The 14,442-nt window shown below is 43.5% G+C and overlaps 1 protein-coding gene across 2 annotated transcripts in view; it reads right to left on the minus strand.

The window, feature by feature from the left end:
- Nucleotides 1-14,442, minus strand: part of LOC144830993 (solute carrier family 26 member 10-like) — a 482,105-nt gene that overhangs the window by 35,550 nt on the left and 432,113 nt on the right. For both annotated transcript variants that reach the window (XM_078688957.1, XM_078688958.1), the window contains exons 15-16: nucleotides 11,837-11,919; nucleotides 344-398 (exon numbers count right to left, since the gene is read on the minus strand). In XM_078688957.1, the coding sequence (XP_078545083.1) occupies nucleotides 344-398; nucleotides 11,837-11,919 (138 nt within the window). The remainder of the gene's footprint in view (nucleotides 1-343; nucleotides 399-11,836; nucleotides 11,920-14,442) is intronic.

Consider the following 14,442-nt stretch of genomic DNA (forward strand, 5'->3'; position numbering starts at 1 on the left):
GGAATTCTGATTTCTTGACTCTAGCCTGGATTCTTCGAAGGCATTTGAACTCTCCACTGTAATCATGGTTTATTAGAGATGTTAACATATTCACAATAGCTTGGATTCTTAAGAGGCTTTTGGCATACTCAGTACTGCTTTTCTCCTAATGACCCACTTCAAGTCAATATACTTCCTCTCGTTCCTTCATATGAAGGACAATAAACAAAAGTTTGTTTATGTCTTTGACACACCTCTGCATATGGCATCTTGTTTCTCTCGCAAACGTTGTCTGCACTATAAACATGCCTAAATAAAATCATTGAACAATGTAGCTCAGTTACAATAATAAAAATCTTCTTACCGTTACACCCAGCTAAGTAAAGACGAATGCCAGCCTTATTGCATTCAATGCACATCTGCAAAAAAGAGGACACGGGCATTAATGAAAGTGTAAGGAGATGGCATTGTGACCCCTTTAATCCTGAGTGAACATTTTATCCGATTTTGAATTAACTAATATTAAACTGATTCAGAAATGTATAGGCCTTCCAAACCTTTAGAAATTCCAGATGCAAGTGTATTGTGTATTTGCTTAAAATACCCAACGGGAGAGTTTACCCACTTCGTGCCAACAGTGAAGGGGCAGATTTTTCAAAATGCCTTGTGGAGAAGGCATAACCCCACCAGACAATGCAGACACTTTTTTAATGCTTCAGTTCATACCTCCTTAGGGAAGCGCAGGATTTTTGAATTTTCTTAATGTCCTTTAAGAGAGGATAGGCCCCAGATGGGTAGTTTGATATTCTTCTGTGCCCACTCACTTCCATCACTGACATCAGTTTATTATGATATAATTGATACATTGCTATGTCTTTAGCAGGATGGTGCTAGCAAAATGTATCTTAAAAAAGAACAAACTGAATTAGGACTTGAGGCCTAAGACGTAGCATGCATCTTTTTTAGTTTATTACACAGGACATTTCAGGTCAAAGCGGCAGATGTAAGACCGTTTTTAGCGCTCGTAAACGGAGAATCAGGCCGTTTGCGACCATTAAAATGGCATGTGCAATGTATCAACCCTATTTTGCGAGTTGGGAAGCTATTAGCAACTCCCAAAATAGAGTTTGCAAATTGCTATTATGGAGGGGCATGCCAAGGGCATCCCTATCTAATATAGAGTCGCAAGAACATGTACAATTGTTTCGCAACCGGAATGAGGTCGCAAAACAATGGCAATTTACTGCCTACTTCGAGTATGTGCCCATGGGACCCCTTCCCATTTGTGACTGGCAGCGAAACTGTTTTTAAGAGCAGACAGTGTTCCCGTGAACCACTGCCACAGACCACCTCCTACACTTAAAAAATTAAACAGAAACGTTTCATTTTTCTTTTCGAAATGCAAGGAAAATGGGCTGGATTTAAAAAAAATAAAAGTTGCCTTATTTAAAAGCAATCACAGACATGGTGGTATGCTGTCCCCAGCAGGCCATCATCCCTGAGTTATTACCCATTCCCATTTGGGTTGCAATTTGCAACCTGCCTCGTGAATATTTTTTTAATTATTATTTTTTTTTAGTTTTATATAGCTCGAACTCGACTCGAAGATATCAGGTATCAGAGCACTTTTTATGAGCACCAGTTTCATTACAGATGGACACATTCATTTTTGTTAGGCGGGGGAGATTACCTGATTTGCCCAGAATCACAGGATGTTGAGCGTCCCTATTGAGACACAAACCAGGTTTTCCAGCTTCGAGGATGAACGCTCTAGCCGTCAGGTTACATCCTCTCCCCTATTGATGAGTATTGAATATTGATGCAGCAGTTCCACTGTGACCCCATTGGGAATCGATAATGTGTCTGAGACACATTAGTACATTTTATTTTGAGAGTCTCTAATTGTGAGTCGCAATTAGAGTCTCGCAAAATGAAATGGTCCTACATGTCGCCCCAAGGGTCAGATGTATAAAAAAGTCTATTTGCGATTTCCTAATTGCAAATTCACAATTAGAAAATCGCAAACACGCATGTACAAATGTGTCTTAGACACATTTTGCGATTCCCAGAAAGTCTCAAATAGACCTACCTTATTAATATTCATGAGGTATGTCTCGCTTTGCGACCCATTGGGAATGGCCTGCACTCACAAGCATGGTGGCCTGCTGGAATCAGCAGACCACCATGTCTGTGACTGTTTTTAAATACATTTAAAGAAACAATGGTATTGGACCAATGCTTCAAGGAAGAGTTAGATTAACAGCTTAAGCTTACATTAATCAGCTCACAAACATCTGTAAATCATGAAAATAATTAAAACAAACATGTGCAAAAAACCTACTAAGTATTATTACAATCACTGTTCCCCCGTGCTTTAATAACAAAAGCGTTGAGACAGTCTCTAAACACAGCGTGTACTGTCTCTATGCTTTTGTTAGTAAAGCGCGGGCCAGACTGTGGCCTTTTGTTTAAGTATTGCTGTTAATCGGAGCCCGTGAAGGGGCTCTGATTAACAGCAATACTTAAACAAAAGGCCAGAGTGGCTGGGGAAACCAGCGGAAACGAAGGCAAAAGGGGCACAAAAACAAGGAAAAAAACGAGTGGCACAGAGGGCAGAAAGGCACAAAAAATGAGTGGGACAGAAGGCAGAATGGCACAAAAAACAAGTGGGACAGAGGGCAGAAAGGCACAAAAAACGAGTGGGACAGAGGGCAGAAAGGCACAAAAAACGAGTAGGACAGAGGGCAGAAAGGCACACAAAACGAGTAGGACAGAGGGCAGAAAGGCACAAAAAACGAGTAGGGCAGAGGGCAGAAAGGCACAAAAAACGAGTTGGACAGAGGGCAGAATGGCACGAAAAACTAGGGAAAAACGAGTGGGACAGAGGGCAGAAAGGCAAAAAATACGAGTGGAACAGAGGGCAGAAAGGCACAAAATACGAGTGGAACAGAGGGCAGAAGGGCACACAAAATGAGGGGAAAACAAAGTGGAACAGAGGGCAGCAAGGCACAAAATATGAGTGGAAAAGAGGGCAGTAGGGCACAAAAAAAGAGTGGAACAGAGGGCAGAAGGGCACAAAAAACGAGTGGAACAGAGGGCAGAAAGGCACAAAAATCGAGTGGAACAGAGAGCAGAATGGCACAAAAAAACGAGGGGAAAACGAAGTGGGACAGAGGGCAGAAAGGCACAAAATACGAGTGGAACAGAGGGCAGAAAGGCACAAAATACGAGTAGAACAGAGGGCACAAAAAATGAAGGGAAAACTAAGTGGAACAGAGGGCAGCAAGGCACAAAATACGAGTGGAACAGAGGACAGTAGGGCACAAAAAACGAGTGGAACGGAGGGCAGAAGGGCACAAAAAACGAGTGGAACAGAGGGCAGAAAGGCACAAAAATCGAGTGGAACAGAGAGCAGAAGGGCACAAAAAAACAAGGGGAAAACGAAGTGGAATAGAGGGCAGAAAGGCCCAAAAAACGAGTGGAACAGAGGGCAGAAGGGCTCAAAAAACGACAGGAAAACGAGTGGAACAGAGGGCAGAAAGGCCCAACAAACGAGTGGAACAGAGGGCAGAAGGGCACAAAAAACGAGTGGAACAGAGGGCTAAAAGGCACAAAAATTGAGTGGAACAGAGGGCAGAAGGGCACAAAAAATGAGTGGGACAGAGGGCAGAAAGGCACTAAAAACGAGTGGAACAGAGGGCAGAAGGACACAAAAACTAGGGGGAAACTAAGTGGAACAGAGGGCAGAAAGGCACAAAAAATGAGTGCAACAGAGAGCAGAAAGGCACAAAAAACGAGGGAAATACGAGTGGAACAGAAGGCAAAAGGGGCACAAAAATGAGTGGCACAGAGGGCAGACGGGCACAAAAAACTAATGGCACAGAGGCAAAATACAGAATACAGAAATATAGGGGCAGCTAAGAACAGAAGGCAGAACGGGCAGAGAGGAACGGGGCAGCGAGGGGAACAGGAGGGAAAACTGGGCAGAGACACAGGCAGCGAGGGGTACAGAAGGAAAGACCGGGCAGAGAGAGCACGGGGACGGCGAGGGTAACAGAGGGAAGAAAAAGGGGCACGGACCATGTACAGGCAGCGGGGAAGACAGACAACAGCAGTCAGAGACACAACAATGAAAATACAGGCAATACAATAAATTTGCAAACTGCCCTTAAGACTCTTATTGTGGCTCTGTATGTGTGAAAATGCACCATTTTTTCATTTTTTAAAGTAAACGTTTTGAGTGCCATTTGGCGCCGCAGACACGCGCGGTTTGGTTCCTGGCGCACATAGCCATGGTTGCAGTGCACAGAGACACTCCACTGCCGCACACAGAGGAAAGAAATTAGAGGGTACATTGATTACAATATATTTATTTAGTCATTTAAAGGAACAATCATTAGAGGGTGAAGAAGGTAGGAGAATGTTCTAAGGAACGTGTAAGAAAGAGTGCTCAAGTGTATATATAGGAGTCAAGAGAGCTCAAATTGTTTGGAAAAGTAAAGGGCATATATTTACAAGACTGTACAAAACTGATATCCAATAAACAGTTAGATGCCACCTGGCCACATGCAAATTATTCTTGTGAATTATATTTTCTAAAGTTGTAAGGATAGTTTCCTTAAGGCTGTAAACAGGGTTAATGGAGAAGGGGAATTGGTCCAGGTGCGGTAGGGGGTAGCATTGAAATTTTGATCCGGCTTATCGGCAACCGAGGGACTTTAATACCTCAGCCATTCAGATCTTCCTCAGGACAAGTGGACAGGTGAAGTGACCCTCATCAATCTTGCAATGCTCAATTGGAGTCCAAAACCTGGTTACACCAATGCCCGTAAAGTGGCAAGGGCCAACTAAGTACAAATCCCGTTATTCTGTAGCAACCATGAGGGTGGTGCCCAGAGCATCCACGGAACGTAATATTTAGGCCCGTATGTGTGGCAAGAGTTTGCTGAACGAATCAGGCAATCGGGGCACAGCATAATTTAAACGACTGGAGACAATCTGATTGACGTCCTTACTCCATCACGGTACCGGTTTGGTAGATGCCAAAAAGCATTTTACCATTCGCAAATGGCCCGAGCTATGAAATGCTGCGTACCTCTGCCCCTAAATGTCTTAAAATGCAGATGGTTGTTAGCATGGAGAAAATATTTGCTGAATCGGGAAAAAATATGAACATATGAACACATCGGTGGCACTTGAAACAGGGCCATTCCTCAACAGGAGAATAATACCTGTGAAAGGCCAGCTAGTATTGGGTAAAGGCATTCAAACGTCAAGGCAATTTCCCAACAGTCAAATACTTCTGAAAAGTCAATAGGATAGTCAAGATCCATAAGAAAACAAGTTACTTACCTGTAACTACAGTTATCCAGTATTGGTATCTTTCATAGATTCACATGCCTGAATCATTCCCCGTCGACGAGGCGGGAGTCCCACGGTAAAAAATATATACAATAGCAGTGACTAAACATTGTTTGTAGTAGGCTGGAAAGGACTATAGGCCCAACTAGGCCCAAAACTTAGCAGCCTATCTACCTCATTATGTAAAAAGAACTGAAACTGTAGCCTCAGCCAATCAGCTGTCCTCACCCTCTAGAACCTTCCCAGCTCAGGCAGTTCTCCTCAGATTTTCACAGCACAAGTGAGAAGTAGTATCCATAACAAAGAAACTGCCCTTCCGGGGAGGAGGGTGGGTGCATGTGAATCTATGAAAGATACCAATACTGGATAACTGTAGTTACAGGTAAGTAACTTGTTTTCTTATCCAGTATTGGGGTATCTTTCATAGATTCACATGCCTGAATCAGAATAGCAAGCAGTAATACCATGTCTGTCGGTAGAGGAAGGTAGGAGACAAAGAAAATGCACATATTCCCACACAACCTGGAAGGTTATAGAGCACGAACCCGTTTCATAACATATGCATAAAAAACCTTCATATAATACAGTGTAAAATAAGACAGCTTTGAAAAATAGTACAACACTATAGACTTGTGCTAATAAACTCTCAGTTGCATCCATTATTTGTTAACAGAGGCTTGAGAATGCAAACATTCAAAGTTAAAATATGAGTTATAAGAACTAAAGAGACATGCATAGTAAGGTTCATACTTGAATATGTAAGTCTCATACACATCCGATATACATTCTAGAGTATATATAAATATAACATGTTAAAATCGCATAACCTTTTGCATATCATGAATAATGGCAAACATAGATAATATTTAAAAAACCAAAGGGTCACCGAAACAGGGATTAACAAAAAGAGGTAGCGTAGGACAACTTGCCCAGCTGCCGAACCCTCTTGACATGCAGACTGAAGGCAGTAATGTCTCGTGAACGTGTGGACATTTTCCCATGTCACAGCCCCATATAACTTCTGGAATTACTCCAGCCAATAAAGCTGCAAACGTTGATACTGCTCTAGTCGGAGAGAGCTTTGACTTTCCTCTGCAAAGGTTTGTTAGCCTTGTCATGGCAGAAAAGATGCTAATCATCTGGCTATTCTTGCCTTTGTTACAGCCGTGCTAAGAGTTGCTTGACCATAAGCCACGAACAGCTGGCTGGATCATCTAATATCCTTAGTTTTCTACAGTTAGAATTTTTAAAACAGCGTTAAACATCCAGTGAGCGTATTGCTCTTTCAGCTGGAGCAGATGGATCCGGAAAGAATGTCTTGAATCTTACCGGTTCGTTAAAGTGAAATTGTGTTGGTACCCTAGGAATGGACCAATGTACACTTCATTAACTGCGCTAGCAATGCTCAGTTCCCATTCTGGAAGGATGCTCGCACTGGAGAGAAGGCTCGAAAAAGCCCCTGTCATAAACTGTTTGGCAAGTGACAAAGAGCAGAAAAAAGGAAATCTTAACATTTCCTAAATCTGGAAAGAGCATCAAGACACATTTAGACCAACTAAAAACTAAGCCCAGACTTGGCTAGAAGAGCAGATAATGGAGAACTTGTTCTGCAGTAACTGTAATTGAGTGAATAGCATTCACCTCACACCAACCGCAATATCGCCTGCATTTGAGGCGATAAGCCTTGATTGTGCCCTGGCCACGAGATTTTCCCAATATTTCACAACAGTTCTTCGAAATGTTGATGCCCTTTGAAATGTTGATGCCCTTTAACTCTAACAAATGATAAGCTGTACGTGCAAGTGCAGTGCCTGTGGGTCCGGACGAACCACTTGGCCTCCGTCCCCTGACTTGCCTGGAAACAATAGCAGAAGTTCTGAGAACCAATATTGGCCAACGGGGTGCAATCTGAAGTAGACGGTAACCTTCCAGCTTCATTCTACAGAACACCTTCGGAATCAATGGTATTGGGGGAAGAAGCGTACGCACAAATCCCAGACCATTGCATGGACAGGGCATTCCCTCTTGATCCCTGTTGAGGGAACCTGCTGGCATAATATCGGCCATCCTTGTTCTCTCAGAATGCAAATAGATCCCGTGCCGGCTTAACCCAAACTTGGAACACTGGGTTCACCTGACCCTTTTACGGCTTCCACTCGTGACAATCCGACTGAGACATGCTCAGAGCATTGAGCGGGGACGCAAAGTCGCTCTTGTGCAACCAGGCGCTTAATAAATGTTTTTTATTATTATTATTATTAATATTGTGGAGAGCTTTGTCGTGTTCAGCTCTCAAGACATCTTGTGAAATGTGACACCTTCTCACAATTCCTAAACCTCCTGCGAGAGTGTAGCTGAATTAGTTCCCCATTGTTTATTGATATAATACACGCTGATGGTATTGTCGGCCTGGACTAGCTCAGGAGGAATGTTTGGGGGGACCGAACAGCGTTGTGGAGCTCAAGCCTGTTGATTTGCTGTTGTCTTTGAGACCATTTACTTTGAATTCTGCAATTCCTGCCGATGCCCTACGCATCCTTCCATGGAGGCATCAGTCATTAAAACTAACCCTGGAAGGGTTTGCAGGAACGTGAGACCCTGGGTTATATTCCTGGTCTGCGACCAGCAATGTACAGAATTTATCATGCACAGTGTAACCTTGATGGTGTCGTCGAACGAACCCATTGCCTTTTGATCCATAGACTGTAGTCCTTCCTGAGAAGATCTCATTTTGAGTCATGCTAAGGGTATGAGACGTATCGCTGAAGAGCACATCCTCAGGAACGAAGCAAATATTTGAACTGAAACTGACCCTTGAAGTTAACCTTGCCAATTTTTGAAAACGCAACTGGCGGTCGTGTGACAAGAATGCTTTGTTCTGGATGGTGTGTAACCCTGCTCCGCGAAAATACATTTACTCGGAGAGGACTTAACAGCAATGTGCTGTCGTAGAGAATCAACCCCAGAGAAAAGACGAGATGGGTACATCTACCGTGGCAATCTTGGTTTCGTGTTCTGAAGGACCTTTGAACAGCCAATCGTCTAGAGCGGGGAATACTTGCATTCCTCAAGATCTCAATACTGCTGCCACTGGTACCAAGTACTTCGTGAAAAGCTCTTGGTGACGATCTCAGCCCAAACGGGAGCACTTTGCACCTATAATGTGCGTCAGCCACCTGAAAGCGAAAATATTTGTGCTGTTTGGGGTGGATAGGTATGTGGAAATTCGCATCCTCTCTATCCACACAAGCCCTAAAATATCTTTCGTTTAAATAACTTAATTGTTGTGAAAAACGAGGGGGAGGGGGACCCCTGGGCGGAGTAGTACATGACAATTTGATAAATTCCAGGGAGTGACCATTGGTTACTAGGTTAGAACCCATTGGCCTGACATAGTTCCCTGTCACTTGAAAACAAAAACCTGGAATCTCCGGGCCCATGCGAGAAGAGGGTAAAATGGTTGGAGCCCTGTGGAGATCATGGTTTCCTGTTAGCGTCTCGGGCTTGATACTGAAATCTCTTTCGACCACCCTGATGGGAAAACGAGACGTAGATTATCTACGGCATGTTGTCCAGCTGCAAGGCTGTATTGAGATTGATACTGCTTATTCAGTAAGTTTTGGTATCCTCCTCTTGATGAAAAAACCCCTTCATCTAGCTCCTCTGAAAGATCAGCGCCCATATTGAAGGATGCTTAATGATCGTGCAGTATCAGTGCCAGATTTTATAACGAAGAGGTCTTCATTAAAATGTTTACCAACCAAAAAACTCTTCATCATAGGCATGCCTAGAATCTTTGCTCAGGTCTGAAGGTAGCGGGTTTAAGCCATCCCTGGCGTCCAAGCAGTGCCTCCCCTGCTAAGCGACGGGGGTTGGTGGTCACAATGTCTAAGGCGCAATCTAAAGTTTCTGATTCTGCATCCTTTCAACAGAAACTTTCCTGCATTCCGCCTTCGGTCCTCAGTAATGAGGTCATTGAAACTCGCTATGTCTGACCACATTTGACGGTCATAACAGCCGATCATGGATAAAGGATTGCCAGCTCTACTAGAGGCCGCTGCCAAAGCAGAGAATTTGTTCCCCATAAGCCCAAGACAATATCCTTTTTTGTCAGGCGTTGTGGTGATCGGCGCTGCAGGATTTTAGATTGCCGTTGAACGGCCTGTGATGTGGCCGAACGGTGGGCTACCAGACCGGATGGGCTACTAGTAGGTACACAATATCTTTTTATGCACAGAAACACTGCTGGAATAGACTTGGTCTATTATAGGTACCACTCTCATGATCTTCCTGCATGTCTCCTCGAAACCATGAAGGAGATATTCTGTCTCCTCACGTGTAGCTGGCAGTCAAAATCTAGCTGCTGCCCACTGCATTAAAAGTATATATGCTCCTGTTACCGCTAAGGCCATCGCAGCCAATCCCAACATAGATTTTTTTTTTTTTTAAACATGGTTATATAGGCGAGGTTATTGCAGACTAGAACGACGGCATAGAAAACCGTCATGAGCAACCATCCTAAATGAGGCTGTCATAGATGACCACCATACACAATGCAATTGAAGATGAGGCAATCTTAAATGAGGGCATCCGTAGATAAGGGTAACATAAAAGACACCATTCGCCCTTTGTAAATGAGGCCATTGGCAGATCAAGCCATCGCTAGATGAGGGCAATGGAAGATAAGGCCATTGGCAGACGAGTCCATTGGCAGACGAGGCCATTGGTAGACGAGGCCATTGGTAGACGAGGCCATTGGTAGACGAGGCCATTGGGGTAGACTAGGTCATTTGTAGACTATGTCATTGGTAGACTAGGCCATTGGTTGACAAGGCCAGTGGTAGAGAAAGATGCTGTCATAGAAGACAGTCGTAACAAAACCATCATAGATGAGGTTAAAATAGGTGATAGGTACTCATAGATGAGGCAATTGAATGATGGCCATCCATAGATGATACCATTCATAGATGGTGACAAGTGTAGCGTAGGCCATTCACAGATGAGGCCATATGTATAGGAGGCTAACTTGGTAAGGCTGTCATAGACTACCGTCGTAGCTAGGCATTGCCATTGTAGATGACACTATCATAGCAGTCATAGACGGTCGCCTTAGATGAGATAGTCGTCGACGACCGTTGTTCGTCGACGACCGACATAGATGAATGAGGCCCGTCGTCGACGACCGTCGTAGACGAGGCCCGCCGTCGACGACCGTCGTAGACGAGAACCGTCGTCGACGAGGCCCGTCGTCGACGACCGTCGTCGACGAAGCCCGTCGTCGACGAACGCCATAGACGAGGCCCGTCGTCGACGACCGTCGCAGACGAGAATCGTCGTCGACGAGGCCAGTCGTCGACGACCGTCGTAGACGAGGCCCGTCGTCGACGACCGTCGTAGACGAGGCCAGTCGTCGACGACCGTCGTAGACGAGGCCCGTCGTCGACGACCATCGTAGACGAGGCCCGTCGTCGACGACCATCATAGATGAAGCCATCGTCAACGACTCTCTGAGGCCATCGTCGACGACCCTCGAAGATGAGGCTGTCGTCGACGATCATCGTAGATGAGGACCTTAAAAGGTGAAGGCAGTAATAGTAGACATGGAGTTATGATATATACTCCTAATGTCAGGTCAAGAGGACTTCCCTGATGTAGTGTCAGGGATAAAAGGGAGTTGCATCCTCTGCGAGAAATGCCTATAAAGACTCAAAGTGAATCTTATGGCTTTAATGCGCGCCCTCTATAAGCTCCTGGCGCGACTTCTCCCTTTGACCTCTCCTTATCCTCGTTGTCCTCCTCAGAAGTGGCAGGTTAAAGTCTCTGACCCAAAATAGCCTCATCTCTCAGAACGTGAGAGTTATTGAGGAAAAGGTTAGACATAAATCATAGTCTATTACCTTGTTTACTGCCATACTGCCATATTACTGCCTTAAAAGGGTTCGAGAAATGAAGTATAATTCCAAAAAGATGTAAAGCTGAAGAAAAAACTGAGCAGAGCTCAGGGAGACTCCCTTCACCCACGACGTGCGGTGAAAATCTGAGGAGAACTGCCTGAGCTGGGAAGGTTCTAGAGGGTGAGGACAGCTGATTGGCTGAGGCTACAGTTTCAGTTCTTTTTACATAATGAGGTAGATAGGCTGCTAAGTTTTGGGCCTAGTTGGGCCTATAGTCCTTTCCAGCCTACTACAAACAATGTTTAGTCACTGCTATTGTATATATTTTTTACCGTGGGACTCCCGCCTCGTCGACGGGGAATGATTCAGGCATGTGAATCTATGAAAGATACCCCAATACTGGATAAATGATACCTAGCCTTAATTCTGAAACAGTTGTTTTGATTTTGTGGGGCTTTTTCCAGAACCAGCATATTACAATACTCCAGTGAGTGGCCTCAAAGAACCATACTGCCTTGAAAATTATCTAGTGAACCATTGCAGATTTTCTTATTCACTGGAACTTCTACTGGCTCAATGCTCATCAAATATCAGTATATTACCTGAATGAATAGCCTGGCGCCAGCCACGTCAATAAAGATGATGCCGCTGCAGTTGACAATGACAGATTTGATGTCTTCAGGTCCTGGATTAGGATAGAATCAGAATTAATGAAGTCTTAACATTGAATTTTATCATGACCAAACCATTCAGGACTTGTCCAGGAGTAAGGTAAATCTGAGGGACCACAACTTCATAAAAATGCATTCATTGTTGTGGTGAGAACAGTACGTGGGCCAGAGGGAACCTCTTGTTTGGCGTCATCGAGTCTATGCGAGAAGGAACATTTGCCCCATATGACCACTTCCCTCGATTCCCAAAGCTTTGTCTTTGAGTAGCTATGGCTTAGAATTATATGGTTTGACTGGCTCCTGAATTTCTAGGAGTGAAACTTACTCACGGAAAAAGGTTTGCGAATCTTACGTCAGTGTTTACATAGAGAAACCCATGTTTATCTAGGTGGAAATGCATGGCTTATTCAATGTATGAACCAAACTAGGTAGGGGAGGGCCTGAGGGGAGAAGTGTTTAAAGACTTATTGGTACCTTGTCCCCCAACTAAGCAATAAACAACAAGAGAGGTACCAAGAGTCTATACACGGGAGCCTAAATAGTACTCACTCTGTAAGACAAAACCAACAGGTTAATGTACAAGTCATCAACGATTGACAAATAATAACAGGAGAGGAGAGAGGAACCAAAAGAGAAAAGAGAGCCCCAGAGGTACTGGAGAAAATCCCCATCAGCCCGCTCAGTAGCGGAATATCGTCATCTGGGTAGAATGGTTGACAAAAGTAATGTCCAGAGTGCCCTTCCTTAGGATCAACCCGAGGCTAGCATAACTTGGACTATTACGTTGACCCTCAACCAACAAAGATGCAGACTGAAAAGGGTTAAATTGCAGTGCTCATAAAGATGTGAAAAGAGGAAAAGAAACAAAATTCATAATCCAAGTGATGTAAAAATACCTACATTGATGTCATAAAAAAACTTTATTGGGTCTGACCATCAAGGTGGTATGGTTAAAAGCAGAGTGAAACAAAATAGCATGCAAGGAATTGCTATTTTATCATAAATCTTATATGGTCGACATGTTTCAGCCTTCACAGGCTTTCTTCAGGACCTATGAAATTCTACTGCAATAAAGAATAATAGTGAAAAAACTTACTGGATGGGAAAATCTCAATAAGTGGTTCAGTACCCCTTAAAATAAGGAGTCAGAAGTCTTCTCCCAAATTTAAGGGAGGAAAGACCTCACCTCACCTGGCACTTGCTCACAGTGAAGGAGGCCACGCACTCTCCGTCGTTGCCTCGCTCAAGACTGTGAGCCGAGGGGGACCTCCCCCTCGGCTCACAGTCTTGAGCGAGGCAAGTGCCAGGTGAGGTGAGGTCTTTCCTCCCTTAAATTTGGGAGAAGACTTCTGACTCCTTATTTTAAGGGGTACTGAACCACTTATTGAGATTTTCCCATCCAGTAAGTTTTTATTATTATTACTATTATTCTTTATTGCAGTAGAATTTTGTTTCTTTTCCTCTTTTCACATCTTTATGAGCACTGCAATTTAACCCTTTTCAGTCTGCATCTTTGTTGGTTGAGGGTCAACGTAATAGTCCAAGTTATGCTAGCCTCGGGTTGATCCTAAGGAAGGGCACTCTGGACATTACTTTTGTCAACCATTCTACCCAGATGACGATATTCCGCTACTGAGCGGGCTGATGGGGATTTTCTCCAGTACCTCTGGGGCTCTCTTTTCTCTTTTGGTTCCTCTCTCCTCTCCTGTTATTATTTGTCAATCGTTGATGACTTGTACATTAACCTGTTGGTTTTGTCTTACAGAGTGAGTACTATTTAGGCTCCCGTGTATAGACTCTTGGTACCTCTCTTGTTGTTTATTATTCAATGTATGACCGCTTGGACAACATGTACCCCTACCACTGAACTTCAAGTGGCCTGGCAAGCCATTATTATGTGTGTATCCCTCTTTTGGCTTTGGGTCTGTCATGAGCCAATGCCTTTCGATTTTACTAAAATCTATCTATCTATCTATCTATCTATCTATCTAGCAGTAAATATATAAACATGTATATACAGATATTTGTGTATTATATATATATATCTCAAGAAAGTTTTCCTAATTTTAGCACTGTACTTATGGTTTCACCTTTGTTTTTTTTCCTTACACATACATATGTCTTTCTTTCTATCCAAACCAAACTTAAACTATACAAACATTACAACTTATAATTTACACACCAATTTGCATTACTATAACATTATTTATTCTTTCAATAGGAATCAAACTTAAACTACACAAAAAGGATAAATTCTGAACTGATACTTTTACCTTTAATTTATTTTTATGCATAACATTCAAATTATTTTAACTGGCGCATTTCCATACACAGTGTATTGAACTTGGTAGCCACACTACATTAACTCCTCCCCCACCTCTTCCCTCCTTCATTCTTTGTCTACCGCCCCTATTCCTTTCCTCTCCCCCTGTATGTCTTTCCCCCTGCCTGCTTTGTTCTTATGCCTAAGCTATGATTTTGTAACTCATGTAACTCATGTAACTATGCTCCAGCAACTGATGTAACTGTGTAACTAT

The sequence above is a fragment of the Lissotriton helveticus genome, chromosome 1_1, assembly GCF_964261635.1.
Source record: "Lissotriton helveticus chromosome 1_1, aLisHel1.1, whole genome shotgun sequence".
NCBI lineage: Eukaryota > Metazoa > Chordata > Amphibia > Caudata > Salamandridae > Lissotriton > Lissotriton helveticus.